The 27,866-nt window shown below is 46.5% G+C and overlaps 1 protein-coding gene across 3 annotated transcripts; it reads left to right on the forward strand.

Moving 5' to 3' along the window:
- Positions 1-27,866, forward strand: LOC120903056. 3 transcript variants are annotated; one of them, XM_040312253.1, is made up of 6 exons: positions 1-92; positions 973-1,248; positions 3,683-6,040; positions 6,141-6,498; positions 23,134-24,315; positions 24,373-27,866. In XM_040312253.1, the coding sequence occupies exons 3-6, from the start codon at positions 6,033-6,035 to the stop codon at positions 26,407-26,409; spliced, it is 3,585 nt and encodes a 1,194-aa protein (XP_040168187.1). In that variant the 5' UTR covers positions 1-92; positions 973-1,248; positions 3,683-6,032; the 3' UTR covers positions 26,410-27,866. The 3 variants fall into 3 exon arrangements, with proteins under 3 accessions (XP_040168187.1, XP_040168185.1, XP_040168188.1); XM_040312251.1 differs by lacking the exon at positions 1-92 and having other exon boundaries at positions 755-1,248; XM_040312254.1 differs by lacking the exons at positions 1-92; positions 973-1,248 and adding an exon at positions 3,200-3,478.

Genomic DNA, 27,866 nt, shown 5'->3' on the forward strand with positions numbered 1-27,866 from the left:
CGGATCGGCCGGTGGTGGCCGAAGGAAAAATTTGCAACCCGCGTAGATCTCGCGCTCGCGTTGCTATATACGAAGGGCGTTTAGGTGTATGTGTGAGTGAATGTGTGTGGGTGTGTGTGTAGCTGGTTAGAGATAAAGCGCGATAAAACTGTACAATTGTGCGTGTATACATCATGCTAAGCGGAAGGATTCCACTGAGAAAAAAGCCCTCCCACTACCGCGATGCCGTGAAAGAAAGTATTGCGCAAGGAGAAGGCAATAAGGAGTGGGATGTTCTCGGTCTTTTTTATAACTCTCCATCTCTCTCTCGCTCTTTTTCTCTCTCTCTTTCCGGTAAAGGAGTAGAATTATTTTTTATTACCTTTTGCTTTCTTTCATTTCCCCAATTTTTTTTTTGTGTTTTTGCTACACGATCCCGACATCGTCGTCCTACTAGCGAACCACTACTACCAACCAACGGTGCGCCAACACTTTCGTGACTTTTTTTATTCGTTGCGCCTCTTCACGGAGGGCGCTGCTGCTGCTGCTGCTCCGTATTATATATTCGTCGTTTTTATTTATTTTTTAAATATACACACGGCGAAGGATCTTTAGCGCCCGCTGGTATATCCTTTCTTGCGAGGGCAGCTTCCTCGCGTGTAAGAAAGTAGAAAGAAACGATAGCTCTCGCATCCTTGCCAGAGCGCGTCTTCGTTTACTTTCGGCCGTTTTGCCGAATGGTGGTGGGTGTATTGGCGTGTATTTTTTTTTTGGTGTGTGTAGCCATTTCTTCGCTGCTCATTATTATTTCGCATTCGCCGAAAAACGGGAACAAGACATTCTGCGGACGCCTTCGAACTCATTCCGTGACGCAACACCGTGGCCAACGGATGAATCGTTTGCCTGGCTGGCATTAGAAATGATAAAAATCTAATGGTGAATAAAAAAACTGTGAAGTGAAATTGAAGTTGATAAAAAGTCATTTATTGCCAGTGTATTTAGTTGAATTATCGCAAAGCAGTTACTGTAAGAAGTGAGATCTTAAAAGACATTTTCTGTGACTTGGAAACCTAATGTAATGTAAAATTGACAAGTGTGTGATGAATGCAATAAGATGAAATATAGTAAAAAGTGTATAAATTGAAATTGTGAAAATTCAACACTCAAAATTATGTGAAATATTTTGGTAATGCAGTTTGAAGAGCCACCTTCCGCACGTATCTTTGCAGCAAACATGTCGTTTCGCCAGTTGAGATAACTAATCAGAAGGTAATTATTGAAAAATAAATGAAACGTTTTTACAGATCAAATTTGGAAAGAATTCTTTCATTAAAAAATATATTTCACTCATGTTGTGTGCAATTTTGTTAACAAAACAAGATCGCTTTATTGGAAGCACCCTATAATTTTCGAATAATTCAATCGTTTTAAACAAGATTGTAACGTTCCCCAATGGTACATTATCAACGCGTGCTCGGTGATGCAGTACTTGTGACGTTGTTCATTAAACTTAATTTCAACATTAGCTACTGAATCAACGTTCAGGTCGTTACCCCCGATACGTATAACAGCAAATTGATCATAGGATTGATTGTTTTTTTTACTAATTTGCTATCAACCTCCCCCTCCTCACACACACAGACACATACGGCATAGAGCAATCTATCGAATACGCACATGATTGTTCGCAAGCAGGGCTTAGATGATTGTTTCCGAATATGCTTTGTTGTGTGCTTAGTCCCTGTTTTCCCATCTCTATTCCACTGGTATAAAGCGACCACTAGAGCCGCCGGTTGATCGATGGGGAGATGATGGCTGCGGCAAGACGGGCAAGAGTTGTCAGTGCGGAAAGAAGGCGAAGCTGCTGAACGTTGCATTTTGGTTTACCACACACATCGTTGCATTTTTATTGCGAGCGGTAGGAAATGATTAGTAGTGAAAGGATTTCAGGATGATTGGCTAGTGAAATAACGCATTCGTCAATGTTTCATCGGTATTAAGCTGAGAAATTGCATATGTTTTTTTGTTGCTACAAATTACACAGAAATATGAACAATCGAATAATCTGCATTTAAATGTTAGTAGTTTAATGAACATGATTTTTTGCTTCGATTCCTTTCATATGAAAGTTTACACTTTTTATAAGCTTAAAACTATTCGAAAACTCTTATTCATTTGTAGTAAATTTTTTTTTGGTTTGAGCTCAGTTTCTTTTGCATCCAGTAGATGTAACAACCATGATTTGCAACAATTTATGCACTTTTCCATCCACTTTGCTAACGATCCGTGTCAAAATAAAACTGATAAAAAGGGATAGAATGTGTGAACACGCTTCGAAGACCACACCGTTTCGAACGAGAAAGCGAGCGAGCGAGCGAGTAAAAGAAGTGCGAGATAAAACAGCAAAGCGAAAAAACGGGATGGAATGCCTGTTGGGAAGAAAGGACAAAAAAATCCGTTCCTGAACTAGAAACGCTCCGCGTTCGTAATGCCCACGCAAGGATACGGAGGTCACCGGGTGTACCCAACAAGCGGCCACCATGTACCATCGCAATTGCGCGTCAAATGTATATGTTTTCTGTTTATATATAATCACACACGAGCGCACCAGCAGCTTGCCCCCAAACACACGACAGAAATGCATAAAAGAAAATGGAGTGAGATCGATTTGCATAGAAAGTAAGAGACGCAAAAAGAGCGAAGAAGGCCGAGAGAGAGAGAGACGCACACACGCACACACACACAGACATGCAAAAAGAGTGCAATAATGAGCAAAATGAGGAGAAATAGCGCAAAAAAAACAACGCACGCACGTTTTCCTCTCGAATGTGGCTCGCTGCGTTCGCCGATGCATCGGTGCATCGCGGCAATAAATTTCAAAGATGTGCATAGGCGAGATGCAGCGCCGAGTTGGCTAATGTGCGTACGCACCCACACTGCGATGCAGCTGCCATACCGCAGCAGTGTCTGGGCAGGGAGAGTGGCGGAGCAGGAACGGTGGCGGGATGATGGCATGCTGTTGCGAGGCGCGCCGAGCGTAGGGCAAAAAGAACGCAAGTGCAACCGCGGACAGGATGCGGCAGTTGCAGTACAACCCGGGGAGTATGTGTGAGCGTGTGTGTCTGTGTGCGGGAGCTGATCCTTCGCTCACGCCTTTTGCTTTTTGCAATCTATTTTTTCTCCGCCACGATGCCACGACTTTTTGCCTGTCGCCACCGTGGACCGAGGCGGTGTGCGCTTGTGGCGTGGTCCAGCACGGCGTCAGTGCACATTTACCAGCGTCAGGGATAGGACCGGAGCAGCATCAAGACCAGTAGCAGTGCAGCAGGGATGTGAACTGTGGCACGAGGCCCTCCGGTCCGGATCCTGACCTGGACCTGGTGTTCTGCGTGCGGATCGATGTAAGCGCCTGGGAAGCATCCGTGGAGCACACCACACCGTTTCGTCTTTGCCTCGATTGTTCCGTTGCCTTTTCGCGGGTCATCCCCCCCTATTGCGGGTACGTTGATGCGATTGTGGGGTTGTTTTGCGTCCTTTTTTGCACACCAAAGGTTTGCGCTTCGCATGAGTTTTGTATTTTCTGTGCCGAGTCGCAACGCGTCTAACGCACTGGACAGACGTTTGCTTCTCGTTAGGGTAAGATGGCAACATTACAGTGATGATTTTATTAAACTTTTTTGTCTTTTCTATTTTTTTTTTGCAGATTCCTCAAAACGTATTATAAGGAAGTAACATTTCTCACAAACTACCACCACCTTCGATGTGTGTCGATATCCTGGCAAATCGTCCCAAATCCAATACAACTTCAAAAACAACTCCAACTCTCGGCAACTTTCTTAGGTTTCCCGTACGAATTTGTGCTTGTAGTAAAAGAACGAACTCATATTGAATTTGAAATTCTCCATACGTGTGCTCGCACACACACACACACATATGCACATCGTTTGAAATCAGCTGCTGCTTCTGATCTTGCCCTCTCGAAATCTTGTCACTTTGCCAAGGACGACCACGACGACCAGCAAAAGCAAAGGAGCTACAAGCTACGGAGGCAAACGAGCACGGATTATATACTTTTGGATACACCTAACGACCACACATACACACACCCTCACGCACCACATACGACGGGGGGTGTTGGAAAGTTGAGGAAAATCAAACTATAGCAAAACTTGCCAAACGGCGGATGCGGTCATAAAGGAACGCCACGTTCTCTCCGCGCGTTCTGTCATCGTCCAACCCGATACCAAGGAGCAGAGAGAACGAGATCCCACACTACTACACAAACTACTCTACCCACACACTAGCATTACTACTACTACTCTACCCTGTACTAATACCATCACTAGTGCGAGCACCATGACGACAGGAGCAAGGCTTTGATGACGGGAGAAGATAACTACGATGGCGAGCAAGCTTGACTCCGTTGCACAGTCGGAAAGCTACGGCGCTTGAGACGGTCGTCTCGAGGAAAGTAAAACAAGGGAACTCTCTGCTAAACGTCGGTCTAGGGAACGGTGGCCGATGGCGAGGATGGATTTCGAATGTAAAAGTGCGTGCATCTATCAGTGCTTCTTGGGCCGGTGCGAACGTTGGAAAAATCTACCAATGCCAACGCATTGACAGTGACGGTGTGTGCAACGAATGGTGTGCAAGACAGGGCTATTATTATTGTAGGCTTGCAGTTGAGGAAGAGTGGTCAAATAACAAGTGCTATTGTGCGGAAGAAAAGAGTGTGCAGTGTGGCAATAAAAAATTCCATATCCGTTAGTGTAAGGAAAGCATGTGATAAATGAAAGGTGTATATGTTTGTGTGGTTCGAGCAGCAAACAGTGAATTCGAATAACTACGACGGTCGGTGTGTTTTACGGGTTATAAGTAAATATCTATCGGCATAATACTTTACGTTAACCGGGAGCAACATCCAGCACGAGAACGGTGCCACATCTTAGCTCTCGCCTTCTAGTCGGTGGAAGAGAAAAGTAATCAAAAAACCGCATCCTAACGCAACCTCATTTGTATTAAGGGCTTTTTTAAGTGCTAGACTAGGGTAAACAAAACGCAAGTGCAATAAGTACGTACCACACTCACTGCAACTGATTAGCTAAATTTCATCCAAAAATTGTTCCTCCTCCTGTCCTGTATGTGCGATTCAGCAACGTTCGCACAAAAATCGTACCGTGATTTTGTGCGCAAAAAGGACGGCTCGCGCGAAAAAGAGGAGCCACCCCAAACCAAAGAAACCACTGCGAAGGAACGAGCCAGAACGAGCGCGCGTAGAGCGAGAACGATTCTGCCCGCTTCTTGCCTCAAAAGGCAAGAAACGCACCATTTTCTTGCGCAGCATTTCGATCTTTGCAAGAAAATCTTCATCTTCATCTCGACTGCGCGGCTCCGACGTACCGAGCCAGGGCTGGGAAGTTGAGATGCAAATTGCTCAGCTTCGGCACTACCGGCCTGTATCTTTTACCACTACTACAGCACGACACCAAGAGGCGGACTACTCGCACGTACACACAGACACACCAGCAACGACGGGGCGACACAGGCGAAAGAATGCTTCGAGCTGCGGAAGAATTACTTCGCAATGTTTTAGGGAGACGAATAATGTTTAGCTAAAAAAACATGTTTTATATCTGTTGACCATCAATCTATGTACCATGCGAGTTTTTGCAACACGTCAATCGTAACGTAAAGAGCACGTTCATTAGCAAAAACAAAAATTGTCCAGCAACAGTCAGCCCGGTTTTATAAAATACACAAAAAACTGGAAGAAACGGATAAAAGATTCAGGAAGTTCATGACAAAACGCAAACGCATTGGCCAAAGAACCTAGTTTGCTAGTACTAGAATACTAAAGCAACACTTAGCAAACGGAATGCATTAAATTTGACTGATTCGAGAAGGTAGCAAAGTTCTTTAACAATTATTTATTACGACGATAGAGGAAACAGTTTGGTACTGGTACGTTTCCTCGTTTATATTTTCATCAAGAGTGAACGGGAGAGAGATAAAGAGAGCAACTATTGTGCAACGAATAGGAATAAAACAACAAAATGAAAGAGTAAGTAATCACATCCTATTAATTTCAACCCTTTTTTCCAAGATTTATCTTTTGTTTTTCATTCTTTTTTTCATTCCTTTCTCGCAATGCGCACACATAGAGCCACAATGATCGATGCATTCGACACGGCGGATTTTAATCCAGAGCTGATCCTGTCCAGTGTGTTTCTGGATCCCGGACTAGATTTTGTTACCAACATCGACGATCTCAGTGACAATAGCATAGCGGCCGATCTGCTGCAGCAGTTGGGTAACTCCATTTTCTACCCAGAAACTTCAATCGCAACGAATATTAGCAACGGTGAGATTGCAGGGCTGGCCGAAACCATCCCACAGCAACAACATGCACAACACCAACAGCAACAACACCACAATCATCAACATCAACAGCAGCAGCAGCAGCAGCAAGTGCTGTTGCAACCTTCCATGGTTTCGACAAAAGGACGAGACACCATTGAGGTGAGTGATGCAAAAAACTATTCTTATCTGTTTTTTTTTAAAGTAAAATTCAAATTTTGAAACGCAAGTCTCATCTTGTGAAAGTTGTCTTTAAAAATAACGACAGGATTGCGATAACGATCGCATCACTTACTAGGCGTCTCCATCGTATATTTTCTTTTTTTTCTATATTAGCATCTCCTCATCATTAATCGCTTTTCCTACCATATTCATCATTTTTCGCTCCACAAGTATCGCCTACGAATTGGTGAGTGTGGTACTTTTTCGGCGTTTTTTGTTGCCAACTTCAGTTGACGCTGATTCGTTTATGCTACGCGCGTGTGTAGTTTTTTGTGAGTGTCACTTTGTTTTCCGATAGGATTGGTTGGTGTCGTTGCGTTTATTGCGTTTTTTTCTTAATTACTGCGAAGAGCGCTTTTTTGCCCTGTTTCTCGTCGAACGTTCCTAATTGGACGACTTCAGGACGACACAACTTCCCCGACAAAAAAAAACCATAAAAAGTTGTTTCTCAGTTGAAACAGGATTTTGTAAAAGAATAGAACAAATTTCCTTCTTTCCTTCAGTTTTAAATTAGCAATACATTTTACCAGCACCATGCAACCGTAAAGAATTGCTTGCATTACAATCTTTCCCCTTTTGTGTTTTGTGGTTTGACTTCACAAATCGTCAGGGGCCGAGGACGTAAAGGTACGTTTCTTTTCTTCAGAGTGGAGCGCTCCACGTGATTCTCCTCTCCATCGAACACCGTTGCTGGCTGGATTTCTACTACCCCTGCTCATATCAATACACATACACATACAACCACACACACACACGCATGCACACTCTGTCTGTACACCTACGCACTCATACAGCGAAGCAACGTGTGGTATATAGGGAAAGTAACAAAACTCAATCTATGCACGAAACACACCCGATTCGTTCCGTCCGGAACCGGAAAATAATGAGAGCTGGCAGCCCCAGCAGAGCTAAACTCTTTCGCTGCAGCTTAGATCATGGTGGAAGATTCCCGCTCGGCTCGGCCGGAGACTCTTGCCGTGTGTGTTTGTATGCGTATGCGTTTGCACACACAGTGAAGCATGCCACTTGCGAAGCGATAACACCCAATACATAATGAACACTGGGCGAAACAACCAAAGTGCAATGGCGCTGACGTGTGCAAATGCACACATGCACTAGAGCGTTGGCTGCTGCACCACCCAGCTGCCCCAGCGGCAGCCGGCCAGCACGCTCGGTGCATAGGATTTAAAAGTGCGTGAGCAGCAAGTGCATCATCCGCTGTCATTGTCAACGCTCTTTTATGCGTTTTCTTCTCTGCAGATTTGCAGTTTGCTCACACACTCTCCCATCTCATTTGCACGCTGTCTGTTTTTCCACCACCATAGTGCCGTCTCTCGGTGATTCTCTTTTTCTCCCATGCTGCCACGGGTGGGATTTCGCTGGTTTGGTGCACAGTTGTGTGCGTGTGCATCCAGTGCAAGGACGAAGAAGCAAGTGCCAAAAGGGAAACAGGAGAAGATAATGTTCCAACCCCGTGCCGTGACTGACCTCCTGGCGTGTTGTGCTTGGATCTAACAACACGTTTCGAAGGACCAAAGGACGCTGGAAGCCCGGAGGGAAGCGAGCGGGAGGATGATTATATTGTAAGTGCAAATGCATTCGCACGCACTCGACGCACATAGTCGGTGCATTCGGGCCGTTACCTCTGCACGGGGCTCTGGCAAACTCTTTCCACACCCAAACCAATACGAACGAACAGCGTGATTCGCAGCTCAAGCTCGGCGGTCAGCATTATGTGCGTAAATGTCCCTGCTTGATGGAAATCATCCAGCCTGGGGTGGGCGCCTTGCAGTGGTGTAAGGGTGCCCCTTATGCCTCCCTTCTCAGTGCCTCGTGGACCCTCCTGCTTCGGATGTATTTTTGATGCAATTTTTGCCTTGCATTCCCCTGCAAATCCTGTCTCAAACCGAAATGCCCCGTATTTTCCAGTCACGTTGCAACGCTGCTGCTGCTGCTTGGGGGATTTACAAGAGCAGCTGCTTGATTTGTGGCTCTGCTTCGTTTAGTTTTAGCCCTTGGACACTTATCTTTATATAACCCAGACCTAATCCTAACCCCCCACAAATGATGGATGGGACTATTGCTGTACGATTCAATTGAAAACGAAAATGGTTTTTTCATTCAATTATCTCCGGCATGTGCTTGGCAGCGTTATTGTTACTTAAATTTCACCAGAAACGTTCTCTTTATACTATTTTGAATGATTTTAACACCTCAAGAAATGTTTATTCTTTGTATATATACTGGCTATGTTGCGATTTTGCGTGAGTAAGCCAGAAAAAGAGAAATAGAGCTCGTAGCACGAGTGAGTAGAAAATAAATCGTCCCATTTTCCGATTTCATCACAAGATGACGAGGGGAAGAAGTACGGGGCGGCGAGAGGAACGGGTAAGGTAAAATAAATAAATTAAATATGCGTACGCGTGCGATGGTGTGCGTTGTGTGTACGCACACACCCATTTCAATTTCAGTACCACGCTCCCTCACCCTCCCCCGCTCCCCGTTGCTCCATCTTAGCTCGGGAAAGGGCTGAGCTTAATTTATAGAAAATATACCAACATGGTTGCTGATGGATGCATCCACAGCGATGAAGAGGCACGCGGTTCAATGCAAGCCGAAAACTAGAAAAGTTGTAAACCCGAGGGCTCCCTTGTGAATTGTACCGTTTTTTTGGAAAGCTGGCGGTGTCGGGGGCACTTGCAGACATGAGTTGCATAGAGACGGATCGGGTGTGTCTGTGTGTGTGTGTGTGTGTGTGTGTGTGTGTGTAAGTGAAAAATATACTCCCAGCCAAAGTGCGTAGCGGTTGAGCCGAGGAGAAGTGCGTACTTTGCGTAGAATGCAATTTCCCGATCCCGTAAATGAAAAACTCAACTAAATTGCGTTAGGGTCAGGGAGCGTTGTACTTGACGAAGCCTACAGAACTCGTTTCAAAGCGTTTTACTGACAGCTAGCGTCAGGCATAGGTTAAAAGGAAAGAGACTTATGATTTAAATGAACAACGCAATGTAATTTAAGATATCTGATGTAATTCTTCTTGCATGCATTTTGAAGTAGAGTCCCCGTTTGAAAGTGTATGAAGGAAAACAATGCAAAATATAACAGACAAACCAACAAGTATGAAATGCAGGTTGAGCTGTGATCAACAACGCCTTTTTTTAATTAAACAAGAACGTTGAGGATTTACTATTACAATTATTATATTACAAGTGATGGCGCTGACTCGTGAATAAGCCAAGTCCTCAACGCCAGTAATCTAATCAACACCAGTCCAGACAGTGTCCTTTCTTTTCCAATGAACGTGTCGCTAAGCCAATTTTCATAATATTACGCGCGGAAAAACAGCTTCAAATTGGTGTAACATAAGCGCGGCTTAGTTCTTCATTATCAACGCTCAACAATTAAACTCGTGACCCGTGGCTCAAGTGGGGAGAACGGGGGACAAAAAAAAACGAATTGTCACAACCCACACACAGACACACACAGGTCGCTGGTTTCAATTCACGATATATATGTATGCTTGGAGTTTTACAATTGGCTGCCCGCGAGAAGTGTAGGTATGAAAACATAATTTAATAAAAATATCGTTTCATTGAAACAGTCCTACCGGAACATATCCGCTTTCAGTCGCGCGTGTCTCAGGCCAGGCCAATGTTTACCAAACAAATAATATAAATGTTAAAATGCTGCTATCTGACGATAGTCGCAAGCAAAGAGCTCAAGCACACTCACACACGCACATAGACGTATTTTGTCAGGGAAAACAGGGAATCTCCTCTAGTCCTTAGGACAGCAACACGTACTAGAGCGGAAAATAAATTTTAAAATATATTTTCCGCTGGATAGCACATAGTAAAGCATAAGTGGAAAGTAAAAAAACAGAAGCACACACACTCACAGGAACATTCAGCCCATTCCACGATCTATCGAATTATATTTTGCTGGTCCTTTTGAAAGCACTGGCACCGTAATAACACTTTGTGCAGAGCATCACATCTCTCAAGTCCTGCTTATAACACGCTTGGACCTTGGTCCTTTCCTCTTATACACATAATAAAAGCGAGTTCAGCACGGTGAGGATGAAGTATTTCGTCGGAAAAAATCTGATTCTACACACTGCCGTTTTAAAAACATCGTTTTTTCACTCCTCTTTCTCCTTTTACGTAGGACTGTTTCGCTACGCTTTAAAACATTGGTGTGTGTGTGTTTTTTGGATGAGTTTGATTGGACGAGATTAATTCTATATTTCAACATTAAAATTCAACAAAAAAACCCCATAAAAGTTTTTATTGAAATTAAAGGATTTGCAGAAAGATGTTCCTACTGCCAGAAATGATAGCCAGAAAAAAAACGCGTTCACTCATTGGAATCGCCTGCAAAAAAAAGGCATAGCTCACCATAAAACTGCCCGTTTAGATGGGTTTCCCATTTGCTGGTGAAGTGAAGTGAAGTTCCTCGTCGCTGCCCGTATCTCGCCCATACAGTACACACGGGCGACACATATCACTCGGACATATTTGCACAAGTGAAGAAGATACACGCCCACAGCATGCTGCTGCTGCTCATGTTGTTTCACATAATTTTTATTCAATTTTCTGTATGTTTTTATGAATCTTTTAATTTTACAGAATTAATTGAATTTGCACCAACCGTCCGGCACCGACGGCGGCCGTAGTAGTAGAAGCCAATGGACTCGCCGTGTCGTAGGGACAGTGGATTTTTACACGCACTGTTGTGTCTGTGATACGTCCCTTTTTTTTGTTGGTGCTCTCATCGCGTTCCTTTGGATTTTTTATTTGCCCAAAACCATGAAATGTCTCGTGAGTTTGTTTGCCACAAACGGTAGGTTGGAACCGTTGGACGGATGCATACCACGAAGGCAAACCGACAAAATAAAGACATGTAAAGCTGAACGACGAACGGAAGCATTGCAGGACTTCACGATTTTGGAATTTTTGTGTAGAGATATTTTATTATCCAGCTGGTCAATGGTGTGCCTGGTCTGTTTATTGAGCAAGTTCATCAATGTTTGTTTGTTCTTTTTTTATTTGTTATGGATTTTCCCTTCGCTATCGTTTATTATCCTCGTTAGCGAGTGGTTAATGGGTTTTGTTTCTATTCTGCTCTGTCGAAATGAAACCGAACACGACCAGCGTATAAATTGAGAATTGGGATGTATAGTTTCATAACCTTGCCGAACAGCAAATCGATATTAAAGCTGAAGCGTAATTTAAATGAGCAATCGATCCCAACGGGGCAAATCGGTACGACCCTCCTGAAAGGACTACTAACTACTACTGTACTGGCGATTGATTGTGAAAAAGCGAAACATGCCAACTTTCACTATCTTTCGACCGCTTACTCCAGCAGAACGATGATTCTGTGGACGATCCAATTGCCAGACTGGGCAGACTGGGTCGCATCCTTCTGCTCAAACGCCGTCCATTTCCCACCCTGCCGTCAGTTCATCGAATGCGACCGTCTTGCATCATAAAAGTCCGATAGAAACCGATGGTATGTTATTTTGGAGCGAGATTAGGGGCTCCAACCACAGGTACACCAAAAAGGTAGATGATGATCGACAGACTGGACCGGTCTGGAAGGTGAATCGAACGCACACATATAAAGTAGCTTTTAGGTTAAAGTATGCTTCACTGCATCTTCCGTGTAAAATGTGATAGATGATGCTACTGCACCTACCAGGTTTTAAATTGTATTCTCATCCCATTCCGATATCTCTCCTCTTATTGAATTTACCTATTTCGAATCGAATAGTTCAAATAGTAGTCCCTATATAATTTAAGTGTTTTCCAAAAACTGGCATATTTACGGGCAAAATTGTAGTAAACACTAGCATGACACAGTATCAATTGCCTTGCAGGAAGGATAGTATATGGCGGTGCAACAAATTGGATAATTTCGGTGGGCGTAAATTCAGCCATTACCGGTGTATGACTTCCTTGACCTAATTTGCCGTCTGACTGACTGGGGAACAGGATAGTTAGCCGCTAGCACCACCAAATGACTGAATACAACCCCAAAATTTAACATTTGCAAGTATAATTCTGCAAGTATAATTTGACCCTAGGGTCGCCGCCATCCCAACACACTAGCCAAACAGTCATCATTCGCCAGGCTGTGCGAATGCTCACGAATGGCGAAGTTCGTAGTCAGCTACTGAGCGAGCGCGCGCGGGAACGTTCAGTGTGCTTGTGGGTGCCGTATAAACCGTCGCATGTGTGGGATAGGCCGGCTGTTAATGCTATAGCCACCACGCTTTCCCCTGCTAGCACGTGCACGTATCAATTGCACCCCCAAAAACCGGCATCGGAAGCGCAAAGGTTAAAGTCACCGGGGTCTGGCACTTACAGACGCTGCCGCAGCCGGAACAGAACTCGCGGCCCACTCACATTTGCACAACCGAACGACGAACTCCGACGTGCATCCACGGCGCGTCCTCAACATCACTCAAAGCATCGTCGTGTCGCGAATGCAAGCATGCATCACATTGCGGCTTTGTGGAGCACAGAATTACAGGAACAAAACAAAACTGCCAAAAAACACCGACCCTCAATCCGGCGCCAAGGAGCCAGGGCAAAACGTTGTGCCGAAGCGCCGGGCGAGGTAGGATTCACTTGACTGCTGCTCGGCGACTGTGCGAACAACCACGTGCCCCACGTGTGCGGCGGCATTCGTACGGCGTTTTGCGCCAAATATGACCGCCTCGCAAAGGAAGGCTGGCTGGGTCACACACAACATGACTTCCTGCTGCTTTTGCCGTCTGCTTTCCGTGCCACGAGACTGGCGTAAGAACAGCCCACACTCTCTCTCTCTCGCTCGCACGGTTCCAGTGTCTGATGGGCTACTTTCTCTTTATTTTCTCTTCGTCATCGGGGTGCAGCAGGGAGCCGACAGCGTGTGCCATACGCGACACATTTGCCGGCGTCTTTTCCGGTGGCGTAGCATTTGGCAAGCAGGAACGCCAGCAGCACGCCACGGTCACGGCGTGCCCACACGGCCTGTGCCTGTCTGTAGAAAGTGTGTCACCGATCAACCACTTCCCGCGTCGTGGTCATGCACACGTTCCCACACAGCGGGACGAAGTCAAGGGAGGGAACGATTGGTGTTGCAGGTTAATCCGTTTGCCAAAATTTTCCCATCCAATTCTCTTCCCCCCCAAAAATTGCAACAAGTAAAGCGTGCCGGCGTGCAGACCCACCACTGCACATACATACATCCTGCACTGCAGAGCGTTGCAGTGGATTTAGGCACGTTTTTTAAATTTTGTTTACACTCTCTTTTTTCGGCCTGTTAATTGCATTGTTACGGTACACTTCCGGCACCGACAAGGGGCAGGGCATATGCGAAGCAGAATGCGCACATGGTGATGTGATGCCACACACACACAGGACGATCGGTGATGTGCAGTACGTGGATGTTGTAAGCCGAGCTGTTACATTGTTGGCATCCACACCACCGAGCAGGAGACACATAGTGTAATTTAATTTATCTTCCCCATATGGGCACGGGTCAATTTCGTTAACGGCTTTCTTTTGTTGATTGTCGATAGCCCAATATTTGATTACGGTTTCCCTTTTTCTAACCGCGAGTGATGGGCGATGTTAAAAATTAGTCCTGAATATGATGTGAGTTGCAACCGTGTGAATTTGTACGAAAAATTCGGCTTAAATTGAGTACCTCGATTACTGCATTACATTTAAAGGCATTTCATGGCTTTAAATGAATAGCTGTCGTGTCTACAAACAATTTCAAAAACACCAACAAAAAAATCATTCATTCAAGTGTCGGTAGAACAATATTCACCGGTTGGTCCGTGTTCATCCCTTTCGACTCTTTTTTTTTCTATTTCCCGCACCGAATTTATCACGTCTTGCATAGCTTCCTTTCCGTAACGGTAACAAAAACACGCGACGGATGGCGCATTCACACCTTTTTTTTGCGTGTGCATTTTGTTCCGGATTCACCCGTTACACGGCCAAACCGTCCGGACGGGGAAAGGACAGAAAAAGCAGCCAAAATCCGGAAGGACCCACACCCGATGGATGGAAGAGAGCGAACAGTGTGAAGAGAATGAAATTAACTCATTCAAAGCCATAAAATAAACCACCAGGTTTTGGGGAGTAAAGGATTGAATGCACACACAACTGTGTTGTGATAAGTCGAGTCTTTTTGGATGGAATGGTGTGGAGGATGAACGGCACAGCGGTTGAGCAAAAAAAGAAGCACGAAATTAACTAAAAGCGTAAAAATACTGTCCGAGGATGAAGGACCATGCGAGGCGAATGTAGCTAAACGCAACCATCCGTAGGATGGGGTTATTCTCGGTAAGATGCGCCTGGGGGATTTTTCTTTACCGGTCGAAAAACAGCTCTAATCTTCTGTCCGGTTCTGGTGGTGGAGGGTAAATTTTACACACTACGGTACTGTTGTGATTTTTCTTTTTAACCATGTGTGTGTTTTTTATGATTTTTATCAATATGCCTGCCACACAACGGTGTGTGTGTCGTTCCATCCTTTGCTGGTGTTTTGGTGGAACCTTTTGTCTTAAGCCTCGTTGGTGAGCATGTATTTTTTACGATTTACTGTTAGAACGAGCGTGAAAGTATTTTAGCTTCCCTTGAACCTACTTTTTCCGTCCATTTGCACTAACATGAACATACAGACAACGAACGCTAAGAGCTGCTAATGATTTTGCTATTTGCTACTGCTACATCTACAGCATACATTCGTATTTTTTGTTTGAGTAAAAAAAGCCGTCCCCATGCCCAAGAAAGAACCTAATGGATAGTAAAGTGCGGTTGTAAACAATTATGAAACCGAGGTTTCAACCCAAACAGGACACGCAGCAACTCTTTAAGGTGTGATGGAGCATTACAGATTTCGTGTGTGCATGAGTTTGGTTCCCATTTTCCCGAGGTTGAGCTTAACAGGATTATGAATTTAATTGAAAGTATAAAGCAGTCCATTGCACACATGTTTGCAAAACAATTGCTATTTTCAAATTAATTTTAACAGCTACTTTTGCAGGGCATAAATATGGTTTAATTTATCTACATTTGCAGCATCTCCAATACGCTACCAAAGTAAGAAGGCGTATCCTTTGTCCCGATCTTGCGCTTATCACAGATCACGTTTCCATTTTACCTTGCCCGTCCTAAACCTATCCTATCGCAAATGTACTTCCAACATCCTTTCGGGGGACGGAAGAGGAATGAGTTGAATCCTCCATTCTTGTATGCGTTTTCGCGGCAAGCGCGCTTTTCCCCTTCGTTGATTTGCTGGTGGAAACTTTTTTCTTCTCTCTCCCATCTCGGGGCAATAGTTTCGTTCTCTTTCTATCACTTCTCGCTTGCTGCCGACGAGCGGCGTGCAATGCTTCTATGCTACCCTTCCCCTTCGATAGTATCGTTGGTTAGCGAACCGAACCACGCCGGGCCACGCTCTGTACATTTTTCCTAACGTCGTCCCATCCAGGAATGTGCTATTGCACACGCAGGGAAAAACAACACAGAAAAACGCGAGAACGGCCAGCCCCTTTTATTTCGCGTACGCTGGAAAGCCCGACCCCTACCCTCCTCGGATCACATCCCTTCACGTGTTGTCATATGCATGTGCGTGTGCGTTTGTGTGTGTGCATGGCGGCAGCTATCCTCATTGGGCCGAGCAGCAAGCTCTCCGCGTGCGTCGGACTTTTTAAATAGAGAAACTAAAAATCTACAGCGAACCTAAGCTCGATAGAGGATGCGCCAACGATGCCCACGACGTATTGGACACGTATGTGCCAGTGTAACAAAAACTATTTGCATCGCACGAGACCAGAAAAAAAGAACACATACGCACCATACATACACACCAGCGCATTTTGTGCAGTGCAAATGCAAGCGAGAAATGTCGGATGGCGGACAAAAAAGGCTCCTCCGGCAGGCAGCGCTAGCCATCCCGATCGCCACACGGCTCCTTTTCCCGCGGCGGCCGTTAGTGTGAGTGAAATAAAAATATCGCACGAAATATCGGGAGGCTGCTGCTGATGCCGCGTCGGGGGTCCGGTTTTTACCGAGCCTTTTTCCCGGGGTGCATTTTCTAGTTCGCAACGCGCACTAACACACAATACAATCGCGAGCGAATATAATCCACCGGCTGTGCGTGTGCGTGTGTGTGTGCTGAGTGGCAAGTAAAAACAAAAAAGAAAAATACGCACACCACCAACACGCCAATGACTTAGCATGGGGGGATGGCATGCAGTTGCATCTGCATCTGTGCACGCTCATGTGCGATTGTAGCCACCCGGGACACTACCGCGAGGCTGCTTTCGTTGGTTTCTATCCACCCACCGACACTCACCACCGTTGTAGCCCAGCGTGCCTACGCTACTGGGAATTTGGGAGTGGGAGTTGTTGGTGGTAGTGGATAGGCTCCCCCTCTTTCCCACCGATGCACAGGTTCAATCAATGCATTGAAAAAAGATGGCTGATGGAAAAATCGACAGCCTTCCGCAGCAGCAGCAGCAGCAGCAAGACCGGGCGCAGGCTTTTCCTTCTGGCTCTATCCTCACGAACCATCCTCATCCACACACCAGTGCAGCGGCGGCGGCGCTGACCGACCGGGTTCGGGAAAAACATGTCTACATTTTTCCCGTCACGCCGTGTGCGCCAGCGCGCAGTCAACTGCTCGGTGCTCGGTGGCGTTGTAGCTTTTTTTTTGCTTCTTCCACTCAATACCCTCGCTCTCTCTCTCTGTGCAGTCCCAAGTGGGTTTCGCCAATCGTGTACGGGCCGGTGCATTGGGCTCGCAGCAGCACTGCATTTGCAGCCCTCCAAGCACCTATGTTTAGGCACTGAGTGTGTTTGTGTGTGCATGTGTATATTGCACTTGCTTTCACGGATGCTGTGTACTAGCGCGTGGTTAGGGCAACGCGTTTCCGCTTCCTCGTCGATTCGCTGGTGTAGGGCGAATATAAAAGGGAAGTAAAATCAATTATTGTACATTTTTGGCTGAGCTCCGAGGCGATCGATCGATCCGCTTTGAGTGCAATCCCCAATTTCATCCAACTATTTGCGTGCGTGTTAGAAATTGTAGCTTTTTCTCACTAAATATGTACTATGGAATAGTTTTCAAATAAGACCATTATGAAGAGGATTTAAATAGACAGGAGTATGAAAAATTATAAAGCAAGCAATTAAAGGGTCAAGCTTAAGCTGTTCTTATATCATTTTGTTAATGATTTACTTCACCACGACTGTTAATGAAAAACAGTGTTTTTGTATTATTTCTCTACACTGTAAAGATGACGGTGCCAAAGGTTAGCCTAAGTGGTTCGCTCCAAATCCTTCATCGACGTATAACAAAACCACCGATTGTGTCTGAGATTTGGGATAACACTCCACCGTCACTTCCTTTTCGGCCAGCTTCTACCAATATCAATTAGAATATGTGTGTGATATAGGTTCAGTATCGGATGAAAAACAACTTCACAGCAACCCATTCGTCCAATCGGTTTCACTATTCAACTAGCTTCTCATTCTCCTTTTTTCAACTCTCCTCCTCTTCCTTACAAGCACGTTTTTTTTTCTTCTTTTTTCGCAACACATTACGTACAGGACGGACGCATAAAAGCAGATGGATGGTGTCGAGTTTTAATTTAACCTTCATCTCATACCTCTACCAACATTCTCCAAATTTTGAATAGTAGAATAGAACGGACATCCCTTCGAAAAACGGTGGGCAATAGTCTCTTCGCCACACACACACATACATACATAGCCACTTTTACTAAGGGGTAAGGTATTTTGGCGCTGGTTGACCGACGCTCCGGACCGGATTTTCCGGTGTTCCGGGCCCGCAGCCCGAACAAGGAAGGGAGTAAGAAAGTGTGGCCCAAACCCTGCCGATTACGGTGGAAGAATTGCAAAGAATCCTTTTCCAACAGACACAATCACACTCGATCTGACACTACCACCACCATAAGGGTTACGAGGGTCACCGTCTCGTTATTTTAATTTCGAACAGAAACTAGTTTCCCCGGCTGCCATTTTCCTCACGGCCCTTCCTGCGCTCCTTGGCGCTCTGTGTGGCTTGAAAGCGAACTCGCTTCGCTTCCCATTTTCGGCACAACCGGACAACCGGACAGCCAAAAAACCGGGACCGGGAAACACAAAAAGGGCCAGGCAGAAGAGGAGGAATTTTCAAACAAACTAACCCCGCGCGGGCCGAGTTTGGAAAATCTTTCTGACAGAACAATTCCACTGTGAAGCGTTGTAATGAAAAACTGGCAAGCGCACCGGCACAGTGGCGAAAAGTTGACCGATCGTCCAAAAACTGGTTGGGAGGGGTGAGTCAGAAACTGGAAGGCCCAACAAAAAAAAACAACGTACGGATTCATTATACGTCCCTTCATTACTTTTTCATTAGTTTTAGAAATGTTTTGTGCTGCGTTCTTTGGCATAAAGTTGTTTTTATCTGCAGTAATACCAAACTTTGAGGTTAGTTTTAGTCCTTAAAAAGAGTGTTACATTTAGCTTTATTTTAATGAGCTTCTAGAGTGTAACAAGAGCATAGATAGCTCGTGGAAAGTATATCACAACAATACATCTTTTCAAACATCTTTTGAACATATGATAAACATCCTCATATGCAAACAGACTCATTTTGCTATTGCGCGTTGCCGAATACAAGTTTGGGATTTCATCACATTTTCGCGAAAACTACGAAAACATTTTCGCGAAAACGAAACAGTTTCGTTTGCAATGGGGTCCACGGTCCACCGAGACGAGATGAAACACACTCTTCTGCCTTGTCGGACTTTCGAACGCGAGGCAACTTTGAACTTTTCCTCGAATTTCTACCAGCAGTGTATCCTCCACCAAACTAGCGAGATATAACGCCATTCGACAAATTCATCAAAGTTTTCTACGAGTTTTAATTATATTTTAACACAAACACATACCCACACCCAGAGAGCAGAACTAATTTGCTGTTGGCTGCGGTAGGTAGGTCTGCGGCGGTAGGTTGAGCTTTACTTATAAGACCACGACCAAGCAAAAATAACGCTTTCCATGCAGAGCTTTCCGCGAACTTTTTGACGCTGCGGTATGGTGCTGCTGCTGCTCCGGGGGGGCATAAGGAACAGGTGTAATTATCTTCTTGGGAGTCCTTCGGGCATACGTCTCACATAATTAGCGTAGCAATTGAGGTTGGATGCCATATTCTGTGCCGGTGCCCAGTCAAATCTAATATTCATGGACAGCATAGGTGTCGATTTGCCATGCTGTAAACATATTTTAATATGTTGTTTGCGCTACGTTTATACTCTTTTTCGGACATGTTTATTGCACCATCAGCAGAAGTTAATAAATATGGTACACACTTTGACAATGCCCACGTAAACGGCTCGATTAGTCGATTTGTTTTCTCATCATCCCATCGTTTTGCTCGTTTAATTTGTTCTGTTAACCTCATTTCTATCACCGAATTTGTGGTACAAACCACCACGCCACCCCCATCATCAGACCCCCTCCCCTCACCGGCTATTCTTTTCAATTAGTGGCGTAAAACGTCATTGAATTAATCGCTCTTCACACTTCATAATCACTTTAGCTCGGTGCAAAAGCACTTCCTTTTTTTTTTAGCCCACCCGCGGTTCTTTCCGGTCACTCATCTGCCAACTTTCCGGTATCATCGCGTAACAAAATGTAACATACACACAAAAAAGGCCATTTCGCATTTCGGTACGAAAAACAGCAGCATCGAAAAAAAGAAAACAAATAATAAAACGAGCAAACAGCTAAATGCCATCAAACGGTCCCATTCTACCATCCTTTGCCCCAAATGCTGCCTTACACGGTGTGAATGTTTTTCTTTTTTAAGTGGCTCAAACTGTGCACAGAACTCGCTTGGACCAAACAAAACAAAACAAACAACAAAAAAGTGTGTGTACAAAACAGTCCAATGTGAAAAATCATCCGGCGGTTCGAGCGCGCGCGCGAGCCCCAATTGGCGTGCAAAGGATCCGCCGCACGGTTGTGATTTCAATGCTAATTGAATATCTCCCGTACGCGCTCTGCTCCCTCTCCCGGCAGTAGTAGTTTTTTTCCTTTCTTTTTTCGGGCATTTTCAGTTTAGCACCTCGCATGCAAATCCGGAAATCGGTCAAATTAAATAACCTCGCGAACGAGCTCTTTCGCTCCCTCGCTTTTTTTGATGGGGAAGCAGCCCGCCAGCGTGTGCTGGGCGCAGTAGATTGAGCGAAACAAAAGCATTAAAAAAGCGGCACAAACACAAAACGATAGAAATACAATGCTTTCTACTATTTTTAAAAACAACCGCTGCAATAAAAGCAACGTGAAATGACATGCTCTTCCTCATTTACCCCGCCAGCTTCATGGGAAATCGGGAGGGAAAATAAAAATGATCATCAAAAGGACACCACACTTTGATTGCGTCGCGGGCTGGGCGCAATGCGAATACGAAAACAGCACAGAATAGGAACGCAAACGAGCGCGATGTAACAGTTTAACTGACCGTGTATATTTGCCAATCTCCCCGGTCGGCCCCGTTGGCCACGTGCCACTTTTGTGGAGAAAAGAAACAACAAAAAATCCCAACAGGAAGCGAACAAAAAACCAACTCCACTGCATGGAGCATATTTGATGGTTGCTGTTTTTTTGCTTCATTCTTTGTTGCGCTGTCCCTTCCCCCAGGACACACCATCCTGTTCTCGTTCCCGTAGCGAAACGTGCGAATCGTTGTCCGACAATGTCCACCGGCCGGCCCCGAGCGCTGAGCAAGCAACAAGTGAAGCGGTTTGGAGCGCTTTTTTATTTTTAAAACCATTGCAATACACACTTCGGGTAGATGCTAATTTTGGCAAGTCTGTTTTTGGCCATGTGTTTGGTGTTTGGCCCGAACCTAACCGTCATCATCCACCCTTTTGGCGGTGGTAATGACCAATCACCCCCGAAGCGCGTGGGATGATTGGGGAGCGCGCGCAACACTGGCTTGCTGGCTGGCTTCACACATTTCCCATGATGCTGCTGCGCGAAAAACAAGAGACGAAAAGTGGCAGTAGAAGAAGAAGAAGCAAAAAAACCAGACACACACAAATGCCCAAATAAAAATACGTCCCAGCTCACCGCAAGGGTGGCCGCCGGCCACCGACAAGTGGAGCGGGATAATTGTTTAACTCTTCCTATCTTTTTTTTTGCTGTTTTCGAGACACCGATTTTTCAACCGTGCGGTGGCTGTACAAATCGGTCGCTTTCAACAGCCGACACACCATCGGGAGCGTCAAAGGTATCCGTGGTCCATCGAATCCATGGACGGCGGTGGTCTATCAGAAGATGATTGCTTTTGGGGGGGAGTTTTTTTGTTTTGGAAAGATTTTTTTTCCTGCCGCACCTCCCAAAAATGGTCCTGCGAGCTGTGGTGCAAACACGGTCAGCAAGTAAACGGTGTCGCAAACCAAGTCCTTACCCCCGGACACGTAGAGGACTCGCTAATCCTCTCGTTTGGCTGACTCGCTGGTGGTGGATTCTGCTTTCACGGTGACTTTCGTTAGCATCGCACGGATGGAAGCAGTAAAAGGACTAAATGCCGTCACATAACCGTAGTAGAGTGGTATAATGGGAAGTTGATTATTCTTCGTTTATTTTTTTTGCGTCCGTACTTCTTTCATTCAGTTCATCACCACCGCGCGCGGTCCTGGTCGGAAGCTGAACTTGGCTTGTTGCCTTTTCCCCGTTGATTCGCTCTGCTTTACCTTTGCTATTGATTGCGACCGTGCAACCTGTTAACGCTGTTGTGGCAAATGGTTTTCCACAGAAGGGGACATCTGCAAGCATAAAAGCGAGAAGAGAGAACAAAAAACCCAGGGGAAACGTAAAACGATTCCCATTCTCACATGCTTTTCACACGTTGATGTTTCACTTCATTTGACCTTCAACGGAGGAATTTCGATGTTGGTGTTATCCATTCGTTCTTTTTTTGTAGAAACAGATAACTGTCATGTACCTCACTCCACTAGTGATGTACCGTGTAAATGGGAACGCAAAATAACAACCATTCACGGTACGAGGTTTCTCCGATCGATTGAATATCTATAAATCATGCATAAATCATATCGCGACTTTTTTATAGAAACAATTACACGTACTAGTGGCCTAATTAAAAACATAACAAACGGATTCAAACCCAGATGAGAGGAATTTTTGTATTTTCGATTTCAATTTAACTGCATTTCTATTTCGATTAGTGATCACACCGTTCGCGTAAACGGCACGACGATGCTGTTGAGAATTTTCCCTTTCCCATTCGCTTTCACCCACAAATTGGACGGCGGCGTTTGTCACGTTTGTGCGCCATAGCGTGAATGATGTCAAGATGGAATCGATTCACAACACACAAACACACACACCACCTTCACCCCTTTCTCCTCTGTTTTGATTTCTGGAGTGCTATCGATCGATCGATCTGTCGGAACGATCCGTTACACCTGAGAACCGTTTCAAGTCACGCTCAATTGACGCTGACGGTTTCATCTGCTTCCTGTTTCGTTCACAGAAACCCACCGACGAGATGCGCTTCGAAACATTCGGAAGCGATTACGCAAAGTCCCAGCTGACGGCGGCTGTGCCACTCACTATCCCAATGGTGCAACAACAACAACAACAACAACAATCGGCGGTGGCAGTCCAGCAACAGCAACAGCAGACATGTAAATGTGAATTCTGCGAGTACCTCCAGGCCAACCGGATATCGCTTACCGGCGATCACTCCTTCCAGTGCGAGTTTTGCGGGGAGGGATTCTCCACCCAGACCAGCTTCAACCGGCATCGGTGCGGGAGTACGGACATCCAGATATACCGGTGCGAAAATTGCCGCCAGGAGTATGGTAGCTCGCGTGCCATGTCCACCATCGGTAACTGTGAGCCTAGGGACAAGTGTGATATCTGCAATCGCAACATTGTACAGTCGTTGCCAGAGGAGCAGGCGGCCTACGGCCCCTCGATGGCGGCTGGAAGCTCCCCAATGTCTTCACAAACCACAGCGTCCGTGCTGTCTGACGGCACGATTGGTGGAACGGTCCACTTGCCGACGATGATAGCGACGCTAACCTCCCCCGAAGTGTCTAACGAAAGCGTCAGCGATCTCAGTGCCAACGTCAATGTAAGGTCTATCGTGAACAGTCCCATCGAACAGCACGACCTTAGCAGCCTGGATCCGTTCGGGTCGGACAGCGAGTGTCTGGGTCAGTTCTTTGCCGCTGAGCCAAGCTCCACCTCGCCCTGTACGGCTAGCAGCACGGCAACCAACTTACAGTGTCAACCAATGCCAACTAGTGCCAACATGGGGAGTCTTCTCTCCATCCCTGCACTGCACCAGCCAGAGTCAGCGAAGACGTACTTCGTGCTTGGAAATGTGGATCAGTTGCAGCAATTTCACGACATAGCAACACCACCACCGCCAGCAACAGCAGAGCAAGCGCCAGTGCAGCAACCACCAGCCGGCAGCAATCTTCCAACAGCGGTCACCAATAGCTTCCATCATCTTCATTTAGCGCCAGCAGGACCTGGGCCTCATCAGCAGCAGCAACTGCTACCTCTCTCGCTGCAGAATGCCGCCCCCGCTACGGCCGGTTCGCTTCTGCTCAGCGAGCACGAGGTCACTAGTCTGCAGCAGTACGATCAGTACGATGATGAGGACTACTCGTCCATGTCCGAAGATGAAGCTATTGTTCCAATAGTAAATATGTCGAGCTCTTGCGCGTGACAGTTGCTAATTGGTATCTTTCAATTACAGGAACCCTATGCCAAATCGCCCAACCAGGACCATGCCAAGACGGAGCTCCCAATTCAAGAGACGATCGTTGACACTAGCACCGGCATCAGTGTCATGTCGCTGCCACCGTTCGGAACTGGCGGACTGCCAAGGGACGCTGATGGTTCGCCGCTGGGCCGAACACTGATACCACCACCGCATGGTGTCGGCGTACAGCATCATCTGCAGCAGCATCAACAGCCGTTGCAGCAACAGCAACAGCACCACCATTCGTCCGACGTGTCGCTGATACACCGGGACGAAGAAGAGGAAGGAAAATGTGATTCGTCATCTTCACCGCTTGGATTACTGGTCGGAAGCCCGTCTGGAATAGCGAACGGTGGCGGCGAAAGAAGGCCACATCAGGCACAGTCCTCCACTACTACCACCACCAGCACCAGCACCAACCCCGATCGACCCTACAAGTGCCACATCTGCGACCGTTCGTACCGCAACCAGAAGAACCTGAGGTCCCATCTGAAGGTGCACGAGGGCATTCGGGCGTACCAGTGCGAGATCTGTGGCAAGAATTTCTCCGGCTCCAGCTATCTGGTGATCCACCGGCGGCGCCATACGGGCGAACGGCCATTCAAGTGCGTCACCTGCGGGAAGGCGTTCGTCGATTCGAGAGCGCTGGCCGTGCACGCGCGCTTGCACAGCGGCGAGCGGCTCAAGTGCGAAAAGTGCGAGAAAACTTTCTCCAGCGTGAGTGCCCTGACTGTGCACAATCGGCTGCACACCGGCATACACCCTTACCGGTGTGAGCTGTGTGGCAAAACATTCCCACAGTACAACAACCTGAAGCACCACATGAAGAAGCACGAGCAACCGAGCGATGCAGAGCAGCTGCTGCCCCAAGCAATGGCGACCTCAACCGGTGGCCCCACACCACCGTCCAATGGGGTGAGCACTACGACGAGCGGCTCCGGTACTGTACTGGCGCGCATCAGTCTCTCGATACAAGCTGACACCACCGGCAAAGGAACGGTGCACATGATAGCCAGCTCGACCACGGGTCCGGCCTCCGAGTACAAATGCCACATCTGCAACAAGCTGTACAAATCCTCCGACGACCTGCAGGAGCACCTGAGCCAGCACAGCAAGGATCGGCCGAACCAGTGCGAGTTTTGCTCGAAAGTGTTTCCGCGCTCTTCCCATCTCATCATCCACCGGCGTCGGCACACGGGCGAGCGGCCCTTCAAGTGCAAATACTGCGACAAAGCGTTCGTTGACTCGCGCGCCCTCTCCGTCCACACGCGCCTGCACACGGGCGAGCGGGTCAAGTGCGAAATCTGCGAGAAAACGTTCGCCAGCTCGAGCGGTCTCATAGTGCACCGGCGCATCCACACCGGGGTGCATCCGTACAAGTGTGACTACTGCGAAAAGTCCTTCGCCCAATCGACGGCACTCAAGTACCATCTGAAAAAACACGACACCGCCCTGCTGCCAACCACGACCACGCCCGAGGGTGCTGATACGCGGCTACCAGCCCTGCCCCAGAACGGTGCCGCCGATGTTGGGCAATGTGCGCCCTCGTTTGGCGAGGACGCGACCACGAACGGCAACGACCGGTACAAGTGCACCGTGTGCAACAAAGCTTTCCGATCCTCCGAGTACCTGGTGCGCCATCGTCGGACGCACAGTGGTGAGCGGCCGTACCAGTGCGAGATTTGCGGCAAGAACTTCTCCACCATGAGCTACCTAGTGATCCACCGGCGTCGGCACACCTCCGAGCGGCCGTACAAGTGTACCTCCTGCGAGAAAGCGTTTGTCGACTCGCGTGCACTCCAGGAGCACGCCCGGCTACACACGGGCGATCGGGTGCGTTGTGAGATCTGCCAGAAAACGTACTCCAGCGTCAGCAACCTGATCGTGCACCGGCGCATCCACAGTGGCATTCATCCCTTCGAGTGTGACAGCTGTGGCAAATCGTTTGCGCAGAAAAATGCCCTCAAATATCACCTCAAGAAGCACGCCGAAACGCACAAGAAACAGGAGCAGCCAGAGCCCGTCGGTTAGTCCATTGACGGGGCGCAGTTTTCAGCCTCGATGGCTTCTACCGGAGAACACAGTTCATTTTTGCAATCACACTTACTTTCAAACCAACCCCGCGCTGACGTCGCTACGATGTCGATTCTAACCTCTCTCTCTATTTTTTTTTATCACAAATGTTTGTTTCAACCGCATCATTTGATCAGAGTGCATGCATGAGTGAATTCGATGTACAACCAATCAATACTACACACAACCACATAACACTACTTCTTCCACAATTTAAATAATAGTCAGCTCCCTCTACAATACAATACAATCTCATCCTTACAGTCGTCTGGTGGTTCTGGTGGCGTTTCGCGTCGAGTGGTAAATGGGTTGGGTTTGTTTGCCTGCCCTTGTCTCTATCGCCGTCAACATTTGACGATTCGGATACAACGAAAAATCCTCACGTTTAGGTTAATGCAATAATGATAATTTTAAAAAATGGTTTAGGAGCGAAAAATTAACAATTAGGTACGCTCGAATGGGGCCTACTTTAGGGTGAGACACCTGGCATACAATCACACCCAGCGCACCCACCCTCTCAGACACAGAACGTTCGCCAAACCACCCATAACACATAACAACCATCAATAGCCATATAAGCCAGCTACAACTTCAATACAGAATATATAAATATAGAGCAGATTCATTGTAATGTAATAGTACCGTGTGCAAATAACTCAAGTTTGTAAACCCCCCAAACACCCCAAGCCATCATCATCATCATCATCCACAACATCATGTTCAATATAAAGCGAAATACAAGCAACCACATTCCACCAGCAAAACAGTAACTATAATAGAGTCCCCCGAGCGGGGGTACAAGCAGCATAAAAACGGACCCACATCCACAGACCATAAACCATCAGCAGTTTGCCCAGAAAGTGTCAGTGCAATTTAGTCAAACTCCGTCAAACAACCCAAAGCAACCAAATCAACCAAATCAACCAAAACAACCAAAACCTAACAATCGATAGAAACAGTACAGTTCAATGAATGTTCGTCTCACGTCATGTCTCTGAGTAGATGCTCCAACAACCAATTCCCGGTAAAAGATTGTATGAAAATTGTATCTTCCTTTTTGTCAACCGAATCGAACCACGGAATCGAACATTAGGCTCAACGAAAAAATGGCATTCGAAACACGGAAATCGAAAAATCAAACATTTTGTACAGCAAGAAATGCAAGCGACTATAGGAAGAAGGGAAAGAAGATAAGAAAAAATGAAACTTTTTTTAACGCTGATGTGCAAAGATCGCAGGTCGACAATTGATGAGTGTATGTTGATCTATTATACTACCAGCAAAGGCATAATCGAGTGGTGGAGGAGGCAGCGTTCCGCGCTCCCGCCGGAACGGAAGTCCGCCAACTGGATATGTGTAGCGAAAACGTATGAAAAATAATAAAAACCTGAAACTGAAAAATTTCAATACCAACA

The sequence above is a fragment of the Anopheles arabiensis genome, chromosome 3 (assembly GCF_016920715.1).
Source record: "Anopheles arabiensis isolate DONGOLA chromosome 3, AaraD3, whole genome shotgun sequence".
NCBI classification, from domain to species: Eukaryota; Metazoa; Arthropoda; class Insecta; order Diptera; family Culicidae; genus Anopheles; species Anopheles arabiensis.

Coding starts and splice junctions, on each gene's coding strand:
- LOC120903056 (XM_040312253.1), top strand. Junction 6,499..23,133: donor AAGGACGAGACACCATTGAG/GTGAGTGATGCA, acceptor TTTCGTTCACAG/AAACCCACCGACGAGATGCG. Junction 24,316..24,372: donor ATGAAGCTATTGTTCCAATA/GTAAATATGTCG, acceptor TTTCAATTACAG/GAACCCTATGCCAAATCGCC.